This window comes from Aedes albopictus, chromosome 1 (assembly GCF_035046485.1).
Source record: "Aedes albopictus strain Foshan chromosome 1, AalbF5, whole genome shotgun sequence".
In the NCBI taxonomy this organism is placed as follows: domain Eukaryota; kingdom Metazoa; phylum Arthropoda; class Insecta; order Diptera; family Culicidae; genus Aedes; species Aedes albopictus.
Genome location: NC_085136.1, coordinates 249,028,321 through 249,055,549, shown reverse-complemented (window position 1 = coordinate 249,055,549; position 27,229 = coordinate 249,028,321). Strand labels below are relative to the sequence as shown.

The 27,229-nt window shown below is 39.7% G+C and overlaps 1 protein-coding gene across 1 annotated transcript; it reads left to right on the top strand.

The window, feature by feature from the left end:
- Positions 1-4,056: 4,056 nt before the first annotated feature.
- LOC134285561 (uncharacterized) lies at positions 4,057-26,613 on the top strand. The gene is made up of 4 exons (XM_062846582.1): positions 4,057-5,418; positions 15,981-16,263; positions 16,349-16,591; positions 26,400-26,613. The coding sequence occupies exons 1-4, from the start codon at positions 4,481-4,483 to the stop codon at positions 26,478-26,480; spliced, it is 1,545 nt and encodes a 514-aa protein (XP_062702566.1). The 5' UTR covers positions 4,057-4,480; the 3' UTR covers positions 26,481-26,613.
- Positions 26,614-27,229: the final 616 nt, after the last annotated feature.

The following is a 27,229-nucleotide window of genomic DNA, read 5'->3' as shown; positions in this document are numbered from 1 at the left end:
TCCACCACGCACCACACCAGATCCTAAACGATGGCGGCCTTACGTACTCAGTGCCCCAGTAGCCTTCGGGGTAGCGATGGCGGCATTTCGTAGGCCCTTCTTGACTTCTCGAAGAGATGGCTTTCCAGTCTTGACTAAAATAAAAATACAGCTATTTTATCTTGTCCGACGTTTCGGTCCGTTTGGGACCTTCTTCTGGGACTCGATTTTTACATATTTTTCGTCCAGTGTTGTTCTGTGGAACGTCTAAACGTCTTCGGTTCAGAGTTTTCCCTCGCAAAAGCGGACGGTTTCGGTGTAACCGTAACCGCGGAAAAACCCTTTTTCAAACTCAGCTGGAATTCAGTACCCGGCACTTGATCAAACAACATTGCTTTTGCTGGTGGTTTGCCTTGAACTCCTACAGAACCGAAGTTTTGTCTAAAACAGCGGGGTTCTGCGAATCCGAGACATGGTATTAGGATTCACATTCCGTTAGATGAAGAACCCAATTACCTGTGTCCTTCTCCGATTACTCTCTATCTATCTTCCAATTGCACTTTTCACAAGCTCAGTGTTTGGCGGGTAACTTGCCGCATAATACACTACTTCAACCATTTTGGTTGGCGATTATTTCTCTAGTTTTCTCGTATCATAGAGTGGAGTCTATTTAGGTCACTGGCCTTTGGTGTTCGGACAGTGACCCGAGACATCGCTGCTATTATCGTGTCCGTTAACTCGTTCAAGTGCAGTCATCCTTTCATCTTGGTTCAGCGTCGGCCACCCCTTTCAGGATACCAAAAGGATTTCGTTTTCCCTCTGGTGGGGGGTTTTGGAAGTGGCGTTGATGGTGGCGTAGTACGGTAGCCTACTAAACTATGGACTTACAGTAACTGACGGAGAAAACTGCACGACACTTACGGACACTACCAGCACTATTTAATAACCAAACACGATATAAATTTCACCAAAATCCCAAAAACACTCCACACTGAACTGCGAACACTTACAACGTGGCCGGCGCCGTTATTGATCAAAAATGTATACTTACCTTACCGATCAGGCTAAGGCCTGGGTGGCCTTGCTGTACATAGTAGTCGCCTCCATTCCACTCGATCCATAGCTGTTTGTCTCCAGTTCCGCACTCTGCGTAGGGTCCGCAGATCGTCCTCCACTTGGTCGACCCACCTAGCTCGCTGCGCGCCACATCTTCTTGTACCGGTCGGACGACTATCGAGAACCATTTTAGTCGGGTTGCTATCCAACATCCTGATGACGTGACCCGCCCACCGTAGCCTCCCGATTTTCGCGGTATGGACGATGATTGCTTCTCTCAGCAGCTGATGCAGCTCGTGGTTCATTCGCCTTCTCCAAGTCCCGTCTTCCATCTGCACTCCGCCGTAGATGGTACGCAGCGCCTTCCGTTCGAAAACTCCAAGGGCGCGTTGGTCCTCTGCACGTAGGGTCCATGTTTCGTGCCCATAGAGGACGACCGGTCTAATCAGCGTTTTGTAGATGGTTAACTTCGTGTTACGGCGAACTTTATTCGATCGTAGAGTTCTGCGGAGTCCAAAGTATGCACGATTTCCTGCCATAATACGCCTCTGAATTTCTCTGCTGGCTGGTGTGCGTCGTTGTCGGCGGACACCAGTGAGACCAAGTTCACGAATTCTTCAACCACATCGATTTCATCACCGTCGATAGAAGTTCGGGGTGGCGGGCGCGGTGATTCCTCCCTGGCGCCCTTTGCCATCATGTACTTTGTCTTCGACACATTAATGACTAATCCGATTCGCCTGGCTTCACTCTTTAGTCGGATGTACGTTTCCGCCATCGTCTCAAATTTACGAGCAAAAATATCAATATCATCAGCGAAACCAAGCAGCTGAACGGACTTCGTGAAAATCGCCAAGCATCACCGGATCTTCAATTTCGAAGCAACACACGACAGTTTCGTCCGTGCATAGCAGAGCTATGAATAATGCTGGACGAGAATGGCTTTCCTGGAACGCTTACAAAAAGATGGACGGTGTGCAAAACTGCGTGAAAATTTCTGGCAAAAACTATAGTTCGTTTTAATTTCGTTGATGGACTTTTGTGCCTGCTGTATAACATTGCGCTAGAGGGTGTCGTGTGAAGAGCTGGATGAAGCAGCAGAAATGGAAAATGATGAAGATTTCAGCTGAGCAGACACAAACCAAAACAAACCTACTCGTGAACAACAGGGGCCCGAGAATACTCGCACTTCTTTATTCGTGAGTAAACAAAGCTGACAAGCACTCGCATGTGATTCGCGAAGCTTCGTGAGTTTTTTTTTGCATTTTGACAAAAACGCATTTCAACGACTGGCAGTGCTGCTTTTCAGGAACAATGAAGCATAAAGCATTAGGTTATGTTCGATAATCACTGGATTTGCTATTATAATCACAATAAAATGCACTTCCCGCACCTTCACTAGTCATTCGCGAATGAAAACTCATGATGAGTGTTTCTGTTTTTGTTTTGCTTCTTACTCACGAAGCAGGCGGGTGCGAATAAATTCACACACTGTTTACTCTCGGAATCGTGAGTAAGCCTTGTGCTGGCTTTACACTCGCGAATTGCTTCATGGTGCGAGTAATTCCATCACTGTGTAACAGCCGGGTACGATTTTTCACAGATCCGGCCATTTTGTTTGTTTCACTGACGACATGGATGTCATCAGCAGCACATTTGAAACGGTGACTCAGCAAGTTAAATAAATGTATTACGCAAAAAAATAAACTACAATTTAATGGAATACTTTAAATCGCACATATTCTCAATCTTGAAGGATCTAGCTAATAAAATTTAAGGTATATTCAATTTTCTTAATGAACCACGAGCTCGCTGCCCTCTATGGCGAACCCTGCATTTGGAGGTTGCTAAAGCCGGAATAATATGGTGGGCAGGGCATGCTTTAAACATGCCGGGTAGTAACCCTACAAAGATTGGGTTTGCAATAAATTCAGATGATACAAGGTAACGTGGAGCACATCGGACAAGGTGAGATGACCAGTAGGCCGTCCCTTATTTTGCAAAAATTGGAAATGTTATAAGTTCGTTAGTGGAAAATGATCGTTTTAGCTAAAAAATGATCGTGTCAAAATTTGAAGTCCGTATCTCAAGGCTAAGTGGTCCCTCAAGGGGCCTAAAGTTGTCAAAAATTGTATGGGACCAAAAAAACATGAAATTTTTTTCGACAAAAAAATACGCTATTCTACTAAAACCGGTGATTTTAGGACCCTTTAGGGCCAAAAATGTGCTTAGATTTGCGATATCTCTACTCGTTTCCAAAATATTGACAAAAAACAACTGAAAAATCAGCATTGTTGACCATTTTTTTAGATTTCGAAGGAAACTTACCCTATTTTGTTCAATAACTCAAAAACGAGTAGAGATATCGCAAATCTAAGCACATTTTTGGCCCTTAAGGGTTCTAAAATCACCGGTTTTAGTAGAATAGCGTATTTCTTCGTCGAAAAAAAATTCATGTGTTTTTGATCCCATACAATTTTTGACAACTTTAGGCCCCTTGAGGGACCACTTAGCCTTGAGATACGGACTTCAAATTTTGACACGATCATTTTTTAGCTAAAACGATCATTTTCCACTAACGAACTTATAACATTTCTAAATTTTGCAAAATAAGGGACCAGGCCGAGTAAGATTCGGCGAGTATAGAACGTTTCCGAGCAGCAACGAACCTAAATGTACCTGTGACCTTAAAATGTTATACTAAATGAATATAAAATGAAAGTAATTGATAAATATACAAATAAAAGAAAAAATAGATAACTAATGAATTCAATTCATTAAAACTACTATTTGACATAATTTCTTAATGAATACTGGAGAAAGCGGATTGTAAAAATTACGTTTGATAAAAATGCAAAAGTAAAAAGATTTGGGTGTAAATTCATTCGAAGCAATCGCAGCCAGAGCCCAAGCAAAAGAAGTCAGCCATCCAACTAGGCATCCAGCCGGGAAGACGCAAAGAAAGAATTACTGTTATAAAGATACCTACATTTTTTTCTTCTGTTGGTTGGTTTCTCCTTCTCGTTGCATGCATTGTGTGCTCCGTCCGTTCCATCATCGCTGCCGGCCCAACCTGTTTCTCCGGGATGGGATGGGATTGAATGGGATAGGAAGAGCGCGCAATCCATGCCGAGGAGAGCGAGACTTCTTGATCGTCTTACGTGTCCCGGACGGCTCAGTGCTGTGCTAGATCTTGATCGGTTCGAATCGTAGCGTTGAATCGTTGGTGGCGGTGGAGTTCTTCCCGGTTTTGCCCTCGTCAGCAAAAGGGCCCCCTTTTGAGGGCGTGACACAGTTTTTTTTTCTTTTCGGGGGGACTGAGAATGATTTTGTGAGTTTGGAATAGTGAGTGACAAAACATTTGGAGCGTAATACAGAATCGATTAGCACCGCGTTTAGCTATAGTTCGTAAGATACAGTGACCTACTTTAGATAGCGAAGAAGCATGATGAGAGTTAACGGTAAATACCTGTGCGTGATATCATTGGTGATATTTTCGATTAGTGGCAGTGCTTATACGACTCAGCGGTCGAACTTGCGGGATGATGAGGGAAGTCCGTTCCTGGATATGGCCTCGGAGTTCCTGCAGTCGCTTGGAAATCAAAATGGAGGCGGCGGTGGTGGCAACGCGGCAGCTGGACTGACCGGAATTGCTTCCATGCTGTTGCCATTGATGGCCAATGCTAATGCAGGAGGTGGTGCCAAGTCCAACAATGACGGAGTTGGAGCGATCCTGTCCGGAATTGGAAGCATGTTGGCTGGCGCCAATGGTGGAAATGCCGGAGGAGGTGGCGGTGGATTTGATCCCGCTCTAATTGGCAACGTGATCCAGATGTTCGCTGGAGCGAATGAAGAACAGCAGCCCCAAAGACGATCCAATAAACGCCAAAAGCGTCAGCAGAAGGCCGATGAGGGCAACCCAATTTTGGACACCGTTCTGACCGTGGCCCAAACTTGGCTGGCCAATCAGAACAGCGTAGATCACGATGAAGATCGTGAACCCCAACATCCTGGATTTAACGGAGACACCATCGCCAACCTCCTCCCCTTAGCCGTCCAAGCCTTCCAGTCCTTCTCCGGTCCGGACATGGAAAAGACTCAGGAAAAGCACAAGGACCATTCGTGGGTTCTGCCACCCTTCCTAGAACACATCCACGTCATGTGGGACCAATTTACCCAATCTGAGCTGGCGCAAGCCCTCTGGACCAAGATCGGTCTGGATACGGTGTTCAAGGGATTCGTGGGTCGCGATGGAAAACTGGACTACGATAAGCTGTTTGCTACGCTGCAGAACCAGAGCTTCCGGCGGCGGTGGATTAAGGCCGCCACCATCTACTTGGCTGACTGGGCCAATTACATTGCCAATCCGGAGGTCTATCAGAGGTGAGTAAGAGTAGCAGCGGTGCGGTGACGATGACGAATTTCGGATACGGCGTTGGTTTATGATTGCGGTTAGGTGGTTTGCGCGAGAAACCAGCTGACTGGAACGACTGAGTCATAAGGTTGAGGGGAATTGGGGGTTAAAAGTGAAACTTGAATGGCGTGTTGTGTTGTTTTCACATGAAAACTTATCGCATGGAAGATCTTTTGCTTTCTGAAAGAAGATCACGTTCATAATTGTGTTTTGATGTTGGCGTGAATTAAGGTCCCATTACACATGACAAATATTTAAACAAACTAGCTCAACAAATGATCAACATAACATGAATCAATGCAACGTTGGATGAAAGTTGAATTACGATGGCAGTCCATGGCAGAACTCTTGAAGATATTTTTTTTTTAATAAATACTACAGCTACCATTTCAAAAGGAGACATACTTGCCAACATCAAAGGTTTCCATGTTTCCCCTTATATTAGAAAAATATGAGTTCTGTTTAGCTTAACATTTATCATATGTAAAGGAATCTTAAGGCGAAACTAGATACATTTTCTCATTTTTAGTATTTGATTTTTTACTAAATAACGCAGCAATATTTCCAAAATCGGTTTTCATACTCATTCAGAGGATCAATGCATTTCCAGATTTTTTTCCTCATAGAACATATTTTTCTTTTTTTCAGAAACCATTTTTATCGAAATGTTGTTTGAAAATGTTTTTTTTTTATAAACAAAAAACATTTTCGACCAAAAAAAAAAAAAAAATCAGGTGATACCTTGTTCCTTTTTTATCAAATGTGTAGGGTATTGGTTCCCTTATTAAGCATGTGGCTACCATTTTAATCCTACGAAAAACAAAGGATTGAAGCGCTGTTTGTTTTGTTTCTTATTTTTGTATTTTTTTGTTAGAAGTGAGCACCCATGAAAACAAAAAGAACGGAATCAATCGGTGCCGTAATCGCTTGTTTTCGAATAGGATGAATAGGGTCAACGTTGTATGGAGAAACTTTAAATTTGATCGTATCAACCCGGAACAAAGCTTTTTCCTTCTATATTAGCGTCCAATACAACTGTGCAAAATTTGGGATCGATTGGTTGTGTCCCCGTATTCCGCATCGCGATTAAAATTTGTATGGAAGTTAGTATGGGAAAACGTACTTTTTTGCATTTTACTCATAAGTTGAAATTTTTGTCCAATGCCATGTAACTAATGACGTTAAAGTGTTGCCTAGGATATGGCGAAAAACTTTGCCGAAGACCACAAAGTGATCCGACGCTTGTGAAAAAAGTTATTCGCCTGATAACTTAAGCCAAAAATTGAGATTTTATTATTGATGTTATTCCTTTACATGTTAAATGTTAAGCACCACCGGGAAATCTGCACGTAATAACTTTTTTCACAAGTGTCGGATCACTTTGCGGTCTTCGGCAAAGTTGTTCGGCATATCCTAGGCTATACTTCAACGTCATTGGTTAGATTGTTTTAGACGAAAAATTTCAATTTATGATAAAAATGCAAAAAAGCACGTTTTCCCAAACTACGTGTACTTTCTGTGCTAAATTAAAATGGGGTTTTCAGATGTTTCATCTTAAACTTTGCAACCAATAAAGGTAGAGCTTAGCTTGTTTTCCTGTAAATTTTTATCACTTTGTTTTTTATGTATTTTATGAATTTTTTGCATTTTTTTTTGATTTCATTATAATTTTATTTGGAAGTTTCCCATGAGCTTTTCTATTAAATTTTACAAATATAAAAGACTGTATCTCTAGAGATTCTTCCAGCATTTCCTTTAAAAAAATCACGTATTTCTCCGGGTATTCTTTTAGAAATCCCATGAATTTTAATACGAAATTCTCTCAAAAATTCCTCTAAATATTTCTTTAAAAAAAATTAAAGGGATTCCACCAAGGGTTCCTCAAGCATCTTTTCCAGGTAATACTTAAGGGTATATTTAGCAACATCTTCCAAGATTTCTTCGGGAATTTCCCTATGATTCTTTCAGATATTCAGGATTTTTTCAAAAGAATATCTTCAGGTATTTCCACCGAAACTAGACAGAAGATATTCTCGGAAATTCTTCCAAGACTCCTCCAGTAATCCCTTGGGAAACTTTGTCAGGGGTTACTCAAGATTTTTTTTTGAAATTTCTTTTTAGTGCTGCTCCCACGGTCGCTGCAGAAAGAACTCCTGAAATTCTTTCAGATACTCCTTTACGGATTTTACATAAAAACTACATGAAACTATACAAAACATACTGGAGATTTTTTTTTAAGGATTCCTGAAGATAATACCTCTGGAAATTCCATGAGAAGCTTATGTAAATTTTCAGAAGAAATTCCTGAACAACATTTTCTGAAGCAATTTCTGATGTAACTTTTGGAGGGCTTCCTGAAGGCAGGGTTCCTGATTTCCACTTTTCATCTTCTTCCACATTCGAATACAGCCAGCAGCGAACGGTTGTCGCTTTGGTTTGTGTGTTTGCTTGTCAGTGACGACAGCAAACTGCGGCGAACGGTGGGAAGCCACACATGGAAATTAGACATTCGTCCACATTCGCATCGCAAGCGATCGAGCGGTGATGCGATTCGTGAATGATATTGCGCATACGAATTTTTGAAGTTTTCAAAATATGTTTATTATTTTCTTTGCTAATCTAGTATTTCAACAACAATACACTAAAAATGTATGCATTACATGCTGAAATTCTCTTCTAGTTATGATAATAGCCGCTTCGATCGCTCACCAGCATTCGTCACCATTCGCCATTCATTCATTCGCTTGCGATCCAAACTGCGACGATCGGCAACGAATATCCATGTCAAGCAGCTTGCGCTTCGCGTCCCACTGATGATGGGGTTGCGTGTTTGATCACGACAATCCGTTTGCTGCATTTTTCTTGATTCGCTTCGGCATAGAGGAGAGAATATGAATGAAGTGAGGCGATCCTTGCCTGAAGGAAACCCTTGAGATAACTGTAGACGAATTCCTCGAAGAATTTTATGGGAAACTTTTAAAGGGATTTAAGAAAATTTCTTGTGAAGTTTTTTTTTTTTAACTAATCACTGAAGAGATTTCTTGAGAAATTTCTGAATTTAATCTCAGAAAAATTTCTGGAGAAATCCTTGAAATAATGTCTGCAGGAATCCAAGCATAAACGGCAGACAAATTAATTGGAGAAGCTCTTGAATAAATCTATATTTAAATTTCTGGAGGGATTCTTGGAGGATGCCTTGGGCTGAAAATGTCTCTAATAAAGACACCTAAACCTATTGGAGGATGTTCTGAAGCATGAAGAACTGCTGGAGATACTTCTGGAGGAGTTCTTAGAAGAATTTATTGCAAAATGACCGAAGGTATAAGTCGACAAAAACCTTTTCATGAATAAGCACTAGAGGAACTTTAGGAGGAAACCCAGCAGAAATTTGAAACGAATTTGGAAGAATTCTTGAAGGAATCACTAAACTTTGCTTCTGAAGAAATTTAATTTTTCGAAGAAAAGGAATACCTAGATATGTGGAGAATTTTCTGCAGTTATTCAATGAAGAATTTCTTAAGATATTTCTGGAGAAACGATAAGAAATAAATTCGGAAGTGATTTCTAAAAGAAATCCTAGAAGTATCTCTGAAGGTATTCCTGAAGGGTCCCCAAAAAAATTCTGAAAGAATCCCTTCAGGAAGGATTGCAAGAGAAGTTTGTGGTGCAATCCCACAAATGAAAATAATTGTTTTATCAAACAATGGAACAGTTCAGTTCAAACTAGAAATTAGTTTGTCGCTATAGCAAACTGAAAAATCGGTTGATTTGAACTAGAAGTGTTTGCAATTTATTCCTCTGCGTGTGAGTTGAATGTCTCTACGGCAAATTCTCTTTGGACAAAATAAATAAAAAAAATCAAAATAATCGCGAGGTAATCTACCAATCCACCAAGAGATTCGAAAAAAAAATTGATAAATTCATGAAGGATATCGCCAATACGAAACATATTATAAGGCATGGTATCGATGCTGTAGTCGTTATCCGAGAAATATCCTAGGAATCCCAAAAGGAATCTGACTAAAATTTTCTACGATCCGAGAAGGGATTTTTTTTATTATTCTTCAAGTAACTTAGGCGTTGTACACAAATAACGTAACGCCAAAATCGGCGATTTCAGACTCCCTCCCTCTTCTTGTGACGCCTCTTGTATGAAACCAAAAATATTTTGTATGGCGCGTAACGCTAATCTAGAATTCCCCTTCCCCTATAGCGTTACGTAATTTGTGTACGATGCCATACCAAGCATAATAATGGAAGTTTGCATATGAAATTTCTGGAAATTTTCCTCAGATACAGGTGAGATTAAAAGACAGCCAAAAACAAATGGACTTTTTAAAAGAATTTCACCAGAAATATTTTTTTTTTTTGAAGAGTGACCAGGTGGAGCTGCAGGACAGCTGATAGCAAAGCCTGGACCCTTTCCCAACTTTTCCCCTACTAGGACTAATACTCACGATGGACTAGACGATGTCGTCAACTTGAGCAAAGTGTGTAGTAATTAGCATTAGGTCGTAGTAGTTTTTAAAAATACTGTTTTTAACTTTTCCCATCGCACTAGTGTTTTGATCGAATGGAAGCTCCAAAGATGATTTGATAATTGAACAATATTTCAATAATCGAAAATCTCCGAAGTCACTGGACAACATTCAGAGATAAAAAAGGGTGTCTATGTCTTTGTTAACGGCTTCAGAGTACTATTCTTAAGAAATATACAAAGAGCAAAAAGAAAAAAAAAATGTGTCGTAGCTAGTTTTTAAAGATTTGATATTTCTGAAAATTATTCGAAGACAGCTACCAGAACTAGCGTTTTTAGCCGATATGGGCAATTAGTTTTTCTGACAGCTTCCCCAAACAATAATCAGATAATATCCTCAGTTATTTTATAATACAGTCTGAAAATTATTTCAAGCTGATTACCGATAGTGTCAATAACCGATGTTAGTCATTGACAGCACCAGCATCATCTCCAAATAACTCTCATATTAGTGTTAGATAACACTTTTTGAGCTTCCATTCGATATTGTAAAGAAATTTGTCAAACCCTATTTGTCAAAATATAGTCAATAATGTATCAAATTGTGTTTCTAATTTCGCTAGTCGTCTTCTGCATATCACAGAGATCATCTCAGTCCGAAGTAATATTATATCCATCGTAACCCTTTACAATGTCAACCGTCCTAAGTCCTAACTAAATTCCTGCTTTTTTTGATCAGTGAAATAATACCGTCTAAGATATAAAAACAAAGTCAACTGATTTTTGTCAAAAATAAAAATGATAATGATTATTTGTCAACTTTTATAAATTCACAAAACCCATAAAAATAAGAAATACAAATACAAACTCCTATAATCAACAGTTTTATCTTTACCTAATCAGTCCATTATTTTCTAATTGTAATGAATCTAATCTGTAAGGCTGTAAGTCAACTTATCCTAGCGTCCCCTGTCCTGTGTACTAACGAATTCAAGTAACGAATGATGAGTGTAACGCAGAGACCTCTTCTACCCACTCTTGCGTTACGTTAAATTTAACAATTATTGTTAAATTTGAGAAAATTCAAAGAATGCAAAGATTAGGTATATGCAAGCTGAATTATAATTTGTTCTTGACTTGTGATAAATGCACGACGGATACTCCTTTGGTTCCCATTAGCACTTACGGCGATTCCTTCACTTGCGCTCAACTCGTAAACTAGATATATCTAGCTCAAAGTCCAAGCGGTGGTGAATGAACTGGCGCTTAAGTGCTAATGGGTTAAGCCCTCCCATCGCGTCAAGATCGAATATCCAGGGGGAGGGGACTTTTTAAAAGAATTTCACCAGAAATATTGAAACAATATTTATCAATGAAATCATGCCAGTAATCTAGTAGTAATCAACGAGGGAATTCGTCAAAACTGTTGAAAGTCTCAAAATCATATAATCGTGCGAAAATATCTGAACTCGCGTTAGATAACACATGAACATATTAAAAAAAAAATGAATTATTTTTTTTTGAAATTTTGAACAAATGCACCGCGAAGCAATTACAAAAAGTACACCGCGAGGAAAATGGTCTGATAAGCCCTAGTATGCTTCATCACCCGTCTAATTTTGTCGGCCTTATAATGGGTTAATGTGATTTGATTTTTTCTATAGGTGAATGGTGTCAAGATATGTTTGCATAAAACATTCTTCAAGCGGAAAATTTTTTAATTTGCCAATGAAAATTGTCAACTTCCGGTTTTTCATGCAAAGAGATTGAGAAACACACGGAAGCGCATGGTTGTTGATGCCTACGCTATCCATGTTAGGGTTAGACGTTTCGGCGGTGGCGGCAGCGGCGTAAGTCGGCGTGCCCAAAAAGAGGATTCAGGTGACCATGAAGTCAATATTGGCGAAGCTAAGAAGTTGTCAGTACTAAAAATGTGTAGTCTGAGTCTGAGCACTTTAATGACCAATAATGACATAGATTACTACATTTGAATGTCCACTGCGATCCGTCACTGCGATCGGCTGTTAGACCTATTGTGACATTACCTGTATTCTTAGTGTAGTAAATGTCGCATTGTCCATTGAAGGGGTAGAAAGTATGGACTTACTTAGATACAGTTCTTCTTCCTGAAGATACTTCTGTAGGAATCTCTAGTGGATCAAGAATTTCTCTTAGAGAGACCCCTGCAGAGACGGGGTCCTGAGATGACTAATAGTCTACGTAGTTTATGGACAGCACCCAATAAGCATCTTCTTCTTCTTCTTTATGGCTCTACGTCCCCACAGGGACTTGGCTTGCCTCGCTTCAAATTAGTGTTCTTTGAGCACTTCCAGGAATTCCAGATGCAATCTCGGAAGGAACATCTGCACAAATCGCTGAAATTCCTGGAGGAATCTCTGAAGGAACTTCTGGACTAATCCCTGAAGAACCTCCTGCTGGAGTTCTAGAAGGAGTTCCTAGAGGATCTCCTGTAGACTAATCTCTAAAGAACCTACTGTAGGAATTCCTGAAGGAACTTCAACATCCACCCCTGATGGATCTTCTGAGGGTATCCTTGAATTGGATATTCTCAGGAAACTCTTGTTGGAATTTTTAAGGGAACTGTTCAAGAATCCCCTGATGAAATTCCTGGAGGCATCCCTAAATCCTCCTGGAACTAATGGGGAGACCCTCAAAGGAACTGCAAGGAAGTAATACTGTAGGAATCTTCGAAGGAACTGCTGGATTAATCCCTTGTGGAACTTTTGTATGAACACCTGAAGGAACTTCTAGAGAAACACACAAAAAAACTCCTGGAAAACTCTATCACCATGAGGCATTTCGAAAGAATCACAAGAGGAATCCTCGAAGGAATTTCAGGAAGAATCCCAGGAGAAGTGTTCCTTGAAGAGACTCATACAGAACTTACTGAAGGAACTCCTGTGGTAATTCTTTAAGGAATTCCAGTAGGCATCCTCGAAAAAATTCCAGCGTTCTAGCAGGTACTCATATAGAAAACCATAATGAAACTTCTGGAAAAACCTCCAAGAGGAGCAAAAATATCAATAGAAATCACTGATTCAAATTCAAGAGGAATTTCTGAAGGAACTTTTGGAGGAATCTCTTAAGGCACTCCTGGGTTAATCAATGAAGAAACTCCTGTAGGAATTCATGAATAAACTTCAGAAGAAGTCCCTGAAGAAAATTCTGGGCTAATTTCTGAAAGAGCTCCTTTAGAAATCAATGATGCATATTGCCCTTTACTGGTATATATCCAGATTTGCTGGTATGTCTGAAACATACTGGATACACTTGTAATTAGTAGGAACGAAATGTTGCTAATTGACAAATGGAGAAATGAAATTTGTGAAAAAAATCGCGTTCTTGTGGGAGTCGAACCCATGACTCCGTATTCGCTAGACCGGCGCTTTAACCAACTAAGCCACAGAACAAGTAATGATTCTGCGGAATAGAAAGCCAAACTGACTCCAAAGCCATTACGTGAACACCCCTTTTTCACAAACCTATCTCTCTTTTCGGCTTAGATGCCAACCAGGGTTGTTAATAGTCATCGTAGCTGAAGCACAATCACTGACGACGACGAGCAATAAAAAGTTTGCGTCATTGAGTCAGCAGCTCTTGAATATTTTTTTTCATACACCGTCAGTCAGTTTGCTTGTCGCGCCGAAAAAGTTTTGCCGTTTCTCTTTATTGGCATTTTCGTTGAGTGGCTTGCACTGAACAGGGCAGGCAGACAAATAATCAGCCTCACGGAAATGGCTGATCAGAAAAAAAATATGCAAAAATGAAACACGTCTTCATTCGGAATCGAACCAAAAACCTTCGGATTGGCAGCACAACAAGCATACCATCAGAGCTAATTCAACAGCTCCGAAAGACCGAGGTTAAATCATCAATAAAAGCTTGACTGGTTCGCCTTTCGTCTGCAATCGGTTGCCATGTGACGAAAACGTGTTCGTTTTTCGTCGTTGCAAAAGGAGACAAAAGAGAATGACGAAAACTGAAGCTCCCTGTTTTATTTTCGGTTCATCCTCGTCGTGGTTTCTTTGTCGGTCGCTGATGATGATGCAAGTGACGGAGTTTTATTTGCTGACGAACGTTTTTAATTTTTCGTCGTTGGTCGGTGACGAAACAGATGGTTACCAGCCCTGATGCCAACCCACAACACACTCGCTGTGCCCACTAGCTACAAGTGAGAGTGAATTATTTTTATGAAGCCGAGACTTACTCTCTTCTTCTTCTTCTTCTTCTTTTCTGGGCAAATAGCACCGTTCGACGCCAGTTGTGTTTTACGTCGGCTGGGTCTAAGAGTTAAGCCTTAAATTCCGACGCCCAGGGAGATAGGCACCGCATCTGGGACCCTATATATCGAACCCATCAACACATGAGCCGGGACCTACGGCTTTACTTCCTATCCGAGGGAAGGCATGATCACGGATTTTATGTCTCAGAAAATCCCATCGGCGTCGACGGGAATTGAACCCCGACCGACTGGGGTGAGAGGTAACCACGCTTACCACTACACATCCGACGCCGACAGACTTACCTTCGCACTTTGAGTTCAACAAAGGATATGTAACTTCGACCTGGAGATAGCCGAACCAAGTGCTTGATAGACAGCTTGGCTATCTAAACAGAAGCATATCGTAATGCTGAAGTGCTGCTTGCACTCTGCACATAAGAGCAAATACTTCGGCCTGAAAAATGGTACAGTGTCTACCAAGCGAATGTAGAACTGATGTAGCATTCACTCACGAGAGTTGACACCAGCACCAGCACCAGACCTTCGAGAAGAGAGCGAACAGTGAAACATATAATGGATTCCAGGGAAGGGAATTTCGTGGACAATTTTTTTTTATTCTTCAATCACTTAACCTAATTTACAGCTCTATTGTCCACTAGGGCACTGCGTGAGCGATTCCAATTGGAAGTTGTACATACACAACACTTTGTACAGCGCCTAAATGTATTCTATTTCTAATTGTACTACATCGAACTGGTGGCTGTTGCGCTGCTTTCACTTTCTACCCTATCATGGTAAAATGATGATCTCGAGGATGTTGATGTGTGGCTGTTGGTTGTTCCTGTTTCCAGTCCGATTGGGGTCCATTATGGGTTGCCGTTTGCCGATGTCCAAGTATCCGGGTTCATTTGAGCCATGGGCTCAGAAGAGGGTCAGTGTCAGCTGCTCTCAGGGGGAAAGAGCAACTGACGAAAGTTCCGGGGCTGGGATCAAACCCATGACTATCTGCTTATGAAGCCAACGTGTAGCCACTACGCCACGGGCCCCGGCATTTCGTGGACAATGTTACTTATATACGGTAAACTACAAGCAAATCTAAGATCGCTTGGAGCAAGGACAACTTTATCCCAATTTACCAAAAGTCGAAACAAGAAGGTTTGTGTTTACAGAAGTTGCCCCTAGTAAACCGAGTGCCGATAGGCGGCAAGTGCAAGAAAGTGCTTCATGTTTAAGATGATATGCAGAGGGGCATGATTAATGAGAACATCGAGCGCTGCCGTGGATCTCATGGGCATTTCAGGGAGTCTCAGACGGTTTCAGAAGGGTCCAGGGAGTCTCAGGAGCGATTCAGGGGGTTTTAAGTAGTGTTTCAGGAGGTTTCAGGTACTGCTATTCAGCTCCCTGAACGCCTCTAAAACACCCCTTAAACCTCTTAAAACGCTTCTGAAAGGGTTTAAATCCCCCTAAAATAAATCTCAAACCCCCATGAAATTCCCCTGGAATGCTTTTGAAGCAATACTTTTATAAATCCTTGAACGCATCTTAAGCCTTATTGAATTTCTTTGGAACCCTCCTAAAACATCTCTTTAACCCCCAAGAACCTACTAGGGTCTGGGACCATTTGGGCAGGCGCACCTATTTTGGGCACTTGCTACTATAACTCAGTCATTTTTGAACCGATTGAAAAAAAAAATCAATCAATGTCGATTTTTTATTTCTCCTTACTCATCTTGTGAGTCTAGGACGCGTTCTGTTCACTCTGTTTCATATTTCAGACTTTAATATACTTTCCGCCTTATATTTCTTTTCAGGTACGTCGCCACCGGACAGATGATGGCCAACGGCTTCCTCCAGTCGCAGGGCTATCCCAAGCAGGCACTGCTCGATATCGACCGCCCCAGCGAAAGCATCTCCAACCTGATCGATCACGTCGCCAAGAAGCACCTGCAGGTCAAGATCAACTCGGTGACGTACGTCAAGCCGGCCGTCAACTACGTCAAGGATCTGCTCAAGCTGGGCAAAGCCAAGCAGTTCCTCAAGCAGTACAACGTCACCGAAATGACCGACAAGCTGACCGATACGCTAAATTTGGAGGTCTGAACAAAGCCGCACGTGTTCCGAATTGCTAATGATGCGTTTCTTGTGCTCTCTCTCTCTCTCTCTCTCCGCGTTTATCCAGGTAATTGAACCGGTGCTGAAAGTTCATCGTGCCTACCGGCATGCGATCCAGACGCCCCACTGCGATAAGTACATTCTGTGCGAAATCAATTCGCACGATCCGAACGAGAAGCGGGCGCTCGGCGGCTTCAAGCAGGGCGTGACCCGATTCGGCAGCATGGCGGCCTCGTGGTTCATCAGTCAGGGAACGGGAACACCCTTCTGGACGCTGTTCGCCATCATCAACGATCCGCACAACTGTGAGGTGGGTAAAATCTATGACATTTGAAGATCGCGTATCTTGTTCTACCAGAATTTGCGTTTTGTTTATTTCAAAAACTGTATTTGCAATATTTTGTACCAGCGACACAAATTTTAACCATGGCACAAAAATAATGACAATGTCGCTGTACAACAACAGCTAACATTTTAGTGTTTTCTGCAAGTATGCTTATCTGATCAAACTTTTTCCGCTATACAGGGTGTTAGGTTCGTGAGTCCAAACATTTTTAAGAGTGATAGAGGACCATAAATGGTGAAAAAAGTTGTTTTATGCATACGGTCAAATCTCAACCGTTACGTAGTTATTGAACTTTCCATGTTTTTGATTATTATTGCCTTAACCGTCTATAACTTTAAAATGGTCGAACTTATCGCAGTTTTTTACCATTATTTGAAAGATTATTGAATTTTCTATCAAATGACATCTTTGAATCGATTTATATAGTTAAATAACTAAGTTTTCTAGAGCAAATAGCTCAAAAGTAGTGCGTTTTAATTTGTTTTTGTCAATTTAAAAATGCGTAATAATTCAAAATTCTTTCTTAGGCAAAGTATTGGCCCCTGTTTTACTCTACAATTCGTTCTTTGACATCAAACTTCTATCTCTTATCGTTTTCTTGCAATTTCGATTTAAACATCGCATTTCAGATCATAAATTTGCAACTGTCAAGGTAAGCACTTTTTTGCGCACTGTGCCACATATTTAAACCAAAATTGCAAGAAAACAATAAGAGATAGAAGTTTGGTGTCAAAGAACGAATTCTAGAGCGGAACAGGGGCCACAACTCTGCCTAAGAAAGAATTTTTGTTTTAAACGCATTTTTCAAAGATAATTGACAAAAACAAATTAAAACACACTACTTTTGAGGTCTTTGCTTTACAAAATTTTGTTATTTAACTAAACCAATCGATTCAAAGATGCCATTTGATAGAAAATTCAATAATCTCCCAAACAATGATATAAAAACTGTGATAAGTTTGACCATTTTAAAGTTAAAGCCAGTTGAGGCAATAATAATCAAAAACATTGAAAGTTCAATAACTACGTAACGGTTGAGATTTTGACCAAATGCGTAGAACTTTTTTTTCACCATTTATGGTCCTCTATCACTCTTTAAAAAGTTTGCACTCACGAACCTAACACCCTGTATAGGGGATAGACAAAACGATTGAGGCAGAATTTTCCCTTTCAAAACAATGGTGAACTTGCTGTAACTTTACGAAAAGTGCATCAAAAATTCTCAAATTTTTACTGTAAGTTGCTCAATTAATAGTTTATCAATGGTCCAAGTTTAGGAAAGAACGGGCTATTCTACATGAAGCTAGAAAGATTCTAAAAAAAGGTAAAATTATCTGATAGCCAATTTTGAACTGTTATATCTCCGTATTCCATGATCTGAATGCAATGAAATTCTGAGCATTCATGACTTATAGAAAGAAGTTTCAAAACTTCAGGTTCCTAATATTTCGACAAAGCGAAGAGAAACAAAGATGTCGCCTTCAACAAAACCGTTCAAGTGCATATAAGAGCGATGTATTGAAAAGGTTTTCCGTTAAACATATCGTACTATATGGCACTTATGTAATTAATAATAACGGCTGTCATTATCTTACATAAAGGGTATACTGAACAATTTGTTCAAAAATCATTCAGTAATTGCTCCCGATATTCGTTCATGGATTTCTGTTAAGATTCTCATACGGATTTGTCTCGGAACTCTACCAGAGAATGCTTTAAGAATTCGTTCTAGAAGTTCTCCTGGAATTCTTTCCAGTAAGTATTCTTTCGAGAGTTTCTTTCCCGTATACATACCAAAAGGAATTTCCCCGAGATTCTTTCGGAATTCCTCCAGAGTGTTTTCATGGATTCTTCTACGGATTCCTTCATCGATAGCTCCAGGGATTCTTGGAAGATTTCACTTGAGATTTATTCAGATATTTCTTTTGTACTTCCGTCAGGGATTCCTCTTGGGACTTCATCAGTGATTTATCCCGAAATTCCTTCCTTGAGTTCTTATGAGATTCTCGTTGGATTTCTTCCTGGATGCCTCCAGGATTTTTTTTCAGGAATTCCTTCACTACCGTCGTTCGGAGTGACGTTGGGCCTAGAGGGTAACATTAGTCCATCAACCCCACGGATTCAATGAAAGTCAGAGAATCCGACGGAAGATACCATGTGTATCTTGTATGTATTCTTGTAGTCTAGCACACAATATGCATTCCTGTCATATTCTAAACGTGCGGAATAGAGGCCCAATGTCACCCCGCTTTGGCCCAATGACACCCCGCACGACGGTATTTTGTTTTCTTAATTCTTCTGCATCTCCCGAGATTTTCAAGATATGTTTCAGAGATTTCTTTCGCGTTTTTTTAGAGGGTGTCCGACCATTTGGTCGAATGCTATCTGGCCGAATGAGTCGTTTGGCGGATTGCCGTTTAGTCGAATTATAATCACAAGGATTATAAGGCGTTCGGTCCGGCGTTGATTGCGCAAATTTTAGTTGGTGTATCTCAGAGATTTTTTTCTTTAAATCATGAACTGTGCTTTCGAGCTATACTGACGTAGAAATTAGAAGTGGCATAATCACTTAAGTTTAAATAACATTCCTTTTTCGGCCAAACGGCATTCGGCTAAATGGCGTTAGGCCAAATGACTCTTCCGTCCTAATGGAGTTCGGATAACCCGGAACCCTTCCAAAGAATAATCCGAGATTCTTTCAGGGATTCGTTTGAAGATTTTCCAGGATACCTTTAGGGATTCATTTAGGGGTTTCTCCGGCGATTTCTCCTGAGATTCCTGCAGGAGTTTTTCAGAGATTCCTCCGGGAATTCCTTCAGGAATTCCTCCGGAGATTCCTTCAGGAATTCCTCCGGAAATGCCTTCAGGAATTTCTCCGGAAATTCTTCCAGGAGTTCCTCCGGAAATTCCTCCAGGAGTTCCTCCGGAAATTCCCCCAGCAACTCTACTGGAAATTCCCCCAGGAATTCCTCCAAAAATTCCTTCAGGAATTCCTCTAGAAATTCCTTCAGGAATTCCTCTAGAAATTCCTCCGGAAATTTCTTCAGGAATTCCTCCGGAAATTCCTCCAGGAATTCCTCCGGAAATTCCTCCAGGAATTCCTCCGGAAATTCCTCCAGGAATTCCTCCGGAAATTTCTCCAGGAGTTCCTGCGAAAATTCCTCCAAGAGTTCCTCCGGAAATTCCTCCAGGAGTTCCTCCGGAAATTCCTCCAGGAGTTGCTCCGGAAATTCCTCCAAGAGTTCCTCCGGAAATTCCTCCAGGAGTTCCTCCGGAAATTCCTCCAGGAGTTCCTCCGGAAATTCCTCCAGGAGTTCCTCTGGAAATTCCTCCAGGAGTTCCTCCGGAAATTCCTCCAGGAGTTCCTTCGGAAATTTCTCCAGGAGTTCCTGCGAAAATTCCTCCAGGAGTTCCCGCGGAAATTCCTCCATGAGTTCCTCCGTAAATTCCTCCAGCAATTCCTTTGGAAATTCCTCCAAGAATTCCTCCGGAAATTCCTTCAGGAATTTCTCCAGGAATTCCTTCGAAAATTCCTCCAGCAGTTCCTCCGGAAATTCCTCCAGGAGTTCCTCCGGAAATTCCTTCAGGAGTTCCTCCGGAAATTCCTCCAGGAATTCCTCTGGAAGTTCCTCCAGGCGTTCCTCCCGGAAACTATTGGTGGAACTCTCTGGAAGAATTCCTGGGGGAACACCCCACACTGGGGCAGGATTGAATATACATGGAAAAAACCTCTAGCTCGTCGAGATGTCGAGATCCTCATTTGGTGTCTTCAGAGAAAATATTTCTATGAACAAGGTCGATATTCTGAGCGGTAGTCAATTTTTCTTACGTTATTCGCATATAAGTCCTATAAGTCATTTTGGCCAAATTACATTTCAGCGATATGGTGTCTTCGGCAAAGTTGATCAGCTATTTATGCTGAAAAAGTTTGCTGAAGACGTCAAATTTCCAAAGCCTATTATTCTTGAGATATTGGCCGGTTTGTAAAATACTTACCTAAAATCGATTTTTTTCAATTAAAAATGTTTTTGAACTAATTTAATGTCCGTTTTCGAGTTATAATAGTGAAAAATACTAAAATAAAACATATACCTATCGAGGAAATTGGTTGGAAAAATAAATAATGCATTGATTTTATATAGAATGTTCCCCAAAATCATTGATTGATTGATTTGTCTTTATTAGAGAGACTTTCAGCCCTTGGCTGGTTCGTCTCTTCCCCAAAATCACGCAAAATGGATATAGGACGTTCTTGCAGTCGGGCAAGTTCGGGCAAGTTTTTTCATCGGCTATCATCTAAAAAATACATTAGCTTTTATATAATTTTTTTTCAAAGACATGATATTTGATGATTTTTTTAAAATAGGGTTCAAAGTTTACTGTTTTTGGTAAATTAGTACAAAATTTGTGCTGATAATTAACTACGTTGTAAGATGCCAAGTGAACCATGAAAACAAACAGGCCAATATCTCAAGAATAGTAGGCCTTGGAAATTTGACGTCTTCGGCAGACTTTTTTAGCATAAATAGCCGAACAACTTTGCCGAAGACACCATACCGCTAAAATGAAAGATGGCCAAAATGACATATAGGAATTTTATGCAAATAACGTAAGAAAAATATGCTACCGTTCAGAATATCGACCTTGTTCATAGAAATATTTTCTCCGAAGTCACCAAGTGTGGATCTCGACATCTCGACGAGCTAGAGGTTTTTTCCGTGTATTTTCAATCCTGCCCCAGTGTGCACCCGAAGGGACTCCCACAAGTATTCCTTGAAGAACTTCTTGAGGAGCTCTTGAGGCTATTCCAGGAGAAACTCCCGCAAGAATTTCCAGGGAGAATTCGTGGAGTTACAGAAAATATATAAAATAGTTATTTCTAAAAAACAAAAATTTCTTGAGAAATCCCTGCTAAAATTTTGGACCAAATCTTGAAAATACTACTCTGGAGAAATAAAAGGAGAAAATCATGACGGAATTTCTGAATAGATTTCTCTAGGAATCTCTAATTGTTTCCCTGGTGGTATTCACAAAAAATATCCTGTTGAATCCTTGTATTTTTGGAAGAATTCTTGAAAGAATTCCTGATAAAAGTTCTGAAGATTTTTCTTCGAAATTTTCCAATGGAATCCAAGATAGAATTCTTGGAGAAATTCGTGAAGGAGTTCTTGGAAGAGTTTGTGATGAAATACTTCTGGAGGAATACCTGGGAAAAAATTCTGGGGAAACCAAATTAAACCTGTGAAAAAATCCTGTGAGTCTTCTGAAGAAATTTGTATTTTTTTGTAAATCCTTGCAGAATTTTGCACATAAATTCATAGAAAATTTTCCAAACCAATCGCAGGAGAAACTTCTGATGGAATCCATTAAAGGATCATTTCTGAAGAAAGAATCCCTGGACGAACTTCCTAAAGAATCACACGAAGAATTGCTGCTGAAATTATCGCTTCAATAATTTCTGAAGGAATCCGTGGGAAGTTGTCTGATAGAATCTCTGAAGGAAATTTTAAATAAATCCAATAAGCAGTTTTTGAAGAAATTCATGGTAGATTTTTTAGCGGAGCCGCCCTTGCAGAAGTTTAAATGCAATTTTGGAAGCAATCCCTAGAGATTATCTAAAGGAATTCCTGCAAGAGTTTATAAAGACAACTTCTGATATTCTGAAATTTCTGAAAGAATTTCCGAAGGAATTCATGGAAGATTTTGCGAGAGAATCTCTGTAAGGATTTCTGGAATAATTCAGGGCAGAAAATTCCGAGGAATTCCATGCAATGTATCATAGAGAAATAATCAGAGAAATTTCGTAGACGAACCTCTGGAGCAATTTCAGAAGGAAACTCAGAAGAAATTTCTGTAGCAATCCAAGCAGATATTTTTACAGATATTGAAAAAGTTTCAAGCAAGAAGTTCTGGGAGAAATGTCTGAAAGAACCTCTAAAGAAATTTCTTAAAGAATCTCTGAAACTTTTTTTTAGGAATTTGTAGAAGAACTTCTGAATGAAACTTTGGGAGAATTCTTATGGAAAAGATTCTATGAAAGATTTCTTAACAGCATCTCTGGAAGAATTTCTGAAAAAAGACCAAGAGAATTTTGAATGGTGTCCCTTCAAAAATTTACCAAAAAACCGTGGATTTTTCTTCAGGAATCGATGATTTTTTTACGAATGGATGGAAGATTTTGTAATGAAATACTTGAAGAAACTTCTGGACTAATTTCAGAAGAAATTCCTAAAAACTTCTTGAAAGTCTTCCGAAAAAAAATAACCTGTGGTATTTTTTAAACGAATTCATGGAGTAATCCAAGAAAAAATTTCCATATGAATTAATCTCAACATTTCTGGAGGAGTTTCTAGGAGAATTTCTGAAGGAAACGCTTTTATAGATTTTTATGAGAAACTTTGTAAAATTTGAACTTTTTTAACTGAAAATTTCTGTCGAACTTTAAAACTTATTTCAGAAGACATTCCTGAAAACTTCTTGAAAGCATCCCTGGTAGAATTTCTGAAAACAGAACCTGTGGCCTCGCCTGTCGCATTTTTAAATTAATCCATGGAAGAATTCCCAAAGAAATCCTTGAAAAAAATCTAAGCAAATCCTTTAGAAAATTTGTGGATAACTATATAGAAGTTTATAAAATTATTTATGAGGGAGGATCTGGAGAAATTTTTGAAAAATTTCAGAGTACAAATTCTAAAGCAATATATTCAAGTTTTTTTTTACATTTTTTTAAATTTTGGAAGAATCCGTGAAGAAATAATCACATTTTTGGAAAAAAAATTGCAAAAATATGTTGGGGTTTTTTTTTAAATAGCTATGAAAAGGTTTTTGAGGAGTCTGAATCTCTGAAGGATTGTCCTAAAGGAAACCCTATAAAAATTTCTGAAACACATCTTATGTGATTTCTGAAGGAATCCCTGGACGAGTAAAAAAATCCCTTGAGGATTTTCTGGAACATACCATGACGGAATTCCAGGAATTTCTGAAGGAATCTAGAAGGAAATGCTAGACGACATTTCGGAGAATTTTCTGAAAAACTTCCACTAGAATTTCTGAAAAAAAACTCTGGAGGATTTTCTAAAGGAATCACCAGAAAAATATCTGTAAAAATATCTAAGAAAATTTCTCAAGGAATCCTAGGAGTTATTAAAGAAAAAATAAAATATTTGGAAGAATTTCTGGAGCAGTCCATGCAGGGTTATTTTTTTAGAAGAATTCGATGTAAAATATCTGGAGCAATTCTTCTTAGTGGATTTTCTGAATAAATATGTTAAGAAGATTTCCGAACGAATTTTTGCAAGATCTTTTGAAGGAGTCCATGAATTTCCGGAGAAATCTTTGAAAAAAGTTTCGAAGGAATTTCTAAAAGAATCCCTGGAGAAATTTTGGAAGACATATCCAGAGGCACCCTTGGAAGAAATTCTACTCCCACTGATTTTTTGTACTTTTGGAAGGGTTTTGCTTTAAAGGTTTGGGGGGAAGGGAGTGCATACTAGTTTTATGGAGGGTTCCAGAGAATGCTTAGGGGTGTTACGAACGGTTTAGACGGACGAAGCGAAGGGTCAAAGAGACTGTCACGAAGTGTTAAAAAGGATATAATGCTTGGTTTGGGTGGGGCATGAAGCTCATACGTAATAAATGGATTTTTGTTATCCTTATTCTGATGCGTAACATTCTACAGATCTATGAAAATTTGTTTAGTACAGTAGTTATTTCCAAAAATATTTGCGGTCCTTTATGAACTCTGACGAATACAGGCCTCAAGATCTACAAGCATAATCAATTGGTTGTTATTACTGATACGGTGCAACACCCTACAGGTCCACGGAGTGTTGTTTCGTAGAGAACTACTTTTCGAAAAGGTTTAGGTCATCAAGGTTTAGGTCATCCAAAAACTTCCGTGAGTAAAGGTCTTATGATCTACATGCGTAATCAGTGAATTGTTGTAAAATTACTGATACGGTGCAACGTCCTAAATGTCAATAAAGCATTGTTCTGTAAAGAACTAGTTTCCAAAGATGTTCTAGGTTATCCAAGATCTTCCGTGAGTCATGACCTTAAGATGTGCAAGCGTAATTAATTGATTATTGTTACATTTCTGAAACGGTGCATCATCGTACCATCCATGGGCCTGGAGCATTGTTTTTTGAATATTTAATTTTCAAAGATTTAGCCTACAAGAACTTCTACGAGTTATTGGTTTGAGTTAGAGGCAATAATATCTGAAAGGCTGTAACACCGACCCAACACAATTGAAAAAGCAATTGGTTACCCTTGTAGGTCATACGACCTTCACTCGTAAAAACTCTTGGATAACCTAGGACTCTTTATGCCGGGGCCCGTAGCGTAGTGGCTACACTTTCACTTCATAAGTGAATGGTGATGGGTTCGATCCCAGCCCAGGACCCCTAATTGGACTGGAGAAGGAACTAGAGTCACACATCAACATCCTCGTGTTCATCATTCTACCATGATAAGGTAGTAAGTGAAAGCAGCGCAACGGCAACCAGTTCGATACAGTACAATTAGAAAATAATACACTTTAGCGCTGTACAAAGTGCAAGTGCAGCCGCCAATTGGAATCGTTCTAGCAGTGCCCTAGTGGACAAAAGCGCTGTAAATTAGGGTAAGTGATTGAAGAATAAAAAAACCTAGGACTCCATTGAAAATAAGTTCTTTACAGAACCATGGTCCATGGATCTGTAGGATGATGCCACGTATCAGTGATGTAACAAAGACGATTGATTACGCTTGTAGATCTTAACACCTTTACTTGCGGAAGCTTTTGGATTACCTACCTACATCTTTGTAAGTTAGTTCTTTAGGGGACCATGCTCCGTGGACCTGTACGATGTTGCGGCGTATTAGTAATGTAACAACAATCGATTGTTTACGCTTGTAGACCTTCAGGCCTTTACTCGTGAAAGTTTTTGAATGACCTAGAACACCTTTGGAAAACAGGTCTTATAGAAACATACTACATGGACCTATAGGATGTTACACCGCATCAGCATAGTAACAACAACCCATTGCTTACACTTATAGATCTTAGGGTCTTTATTCGCGGAAGTTCTTGGATAAACTAGAACATTTTTGAAAATTACTTCTCTACATTCCTACTGTAGGTCTATATGGACTATAGGTCCATCAACTGCAGGATGATACATTGCCTCAATTATGCAATAACAAGCCATTGATTGCGCTTGTAGATCTTAAGGCCTTTACTCGCTAAAGTTCTTGGATAACGTAGAACATCTTTGGAAACTAGTTCTCTATTCACATATGTTCCACGGATCTGTAGGATGTTACGGCACAACAGTAATGGAACAATAAAGCATTGATTACGCAGATAGGTTATAAGGCCTTCATTCGCGGAAGTTTTTGGATGACCTAGAAAATCTTTGAAAACTACCTCTCTACAGAACTATGCCCCATGGACCTGTAGGATGTTACACTGCATCAGTAATGTATCAACAATTAATTGATTTCGCTTGTAGATCTTAAGGCCTTTACTCGCGGAAGTACTTGGAGGACCTAGAGCATCTTTGGCAACTAGTTCTAAACAGAACAATGATTTATAGACCTGTAGGATGTTACACCGTATAAGTAATGCATCAAAAATCCATTGATTGCGATTGTAAATCTTAAGGGCCTTACATGCAACAACTTTTGGATAACATCTTTGAAAATTAGTTGTCTACCGAACGATATAAACAGTGCAAAAAAAAAATCTTAGCGTACTCGTATTTTAATACTTTCTCTATCAATCTTGTAGGTCAAACATCCGGTCGACTGCGTAGAATACCACGAGAACGAATACCGAGTGTCCACGGAGTATCCACACAATGAACTGTAGAAGGCGGAGGATAGAAGCAATGCGGCGAAGGTGGAGTTGTTCATAAAAAATGTGATTGTTACAAGAAACAGGCAGAAAATCGGGCGATTTCCAAGGCAAAACTATCTCAGTTGAAAAGAAAGTAGACAAACAAGCACGGAAACGTGTATGAAGCGCACATAAATCGACACCGTGTGTTTTGAAATTTACATTTGATTGGCTATTGGAGGCGATATTCATTCATATATGCATACAGAAAGACGTGTGGTGATGGGCAAAATAAGGGAGTTCAAAGCGGAACGCCGGTAACGAAATCGATTGCGCGCGCAAAACGCACCGCTCCTCTAGATGGAGGAGGAAAAGAAAATTAGACTTAAAACAAGCTCGTTTCGCGTAACGGTAGCAGCCATGTGAGTGAACCGTTCAGCTGGGTTGGTATGCAAAAAAATCGAAACAAGAGGAGGAAATACGAAATGTGCCTTTTGCAATTTTAAATGTGAATTTCAAAACTCGGTCATGATGTGCTTGGAAGTTCGGATCAGTGAGCCCGTCTTGAAGGTTTGGAAATCGCACCCAAAAACAACAAAAATCCAAAAAATAAATTAATTAACAAAAATCTATGTCATGACTTTTAATGATTTCGTTTTGATAATTCACCATCATTTTCGTAGCAGGAGCTTTTTACTTCATATGAGAGAGTACCTATACTAAAACATTTAATTTTAAATCCTAAAAAATGTAGAAAAATGAATTTCTTATCAATCGTAAAC

Excerpts from the sequence above, each read along its gene's own strand:
- LOC134285561 (XM_062846582.1), top strand. The coding sequence starts at position 4,481 with ATGATGAGAGTTAACGGTAAATACCTGTGCGTGATATCATTGGTGATA. Across the intron at positions 5,419-15,980 it reads AATCCGGAGGTCTATCAGAG|GTACGTCGCCACCGGACAGA; the intron begins GTGAGTAAGAGT and ends ATTTCTTTTCAG. Across the intron at positions 16,592-26,399 it reads ACGATCCGCACAACTGTGAG|GTCAAACATCCGGTCGACTG; the intron begins GTGGGTAAAATC and ends TCAATCTTGTAG.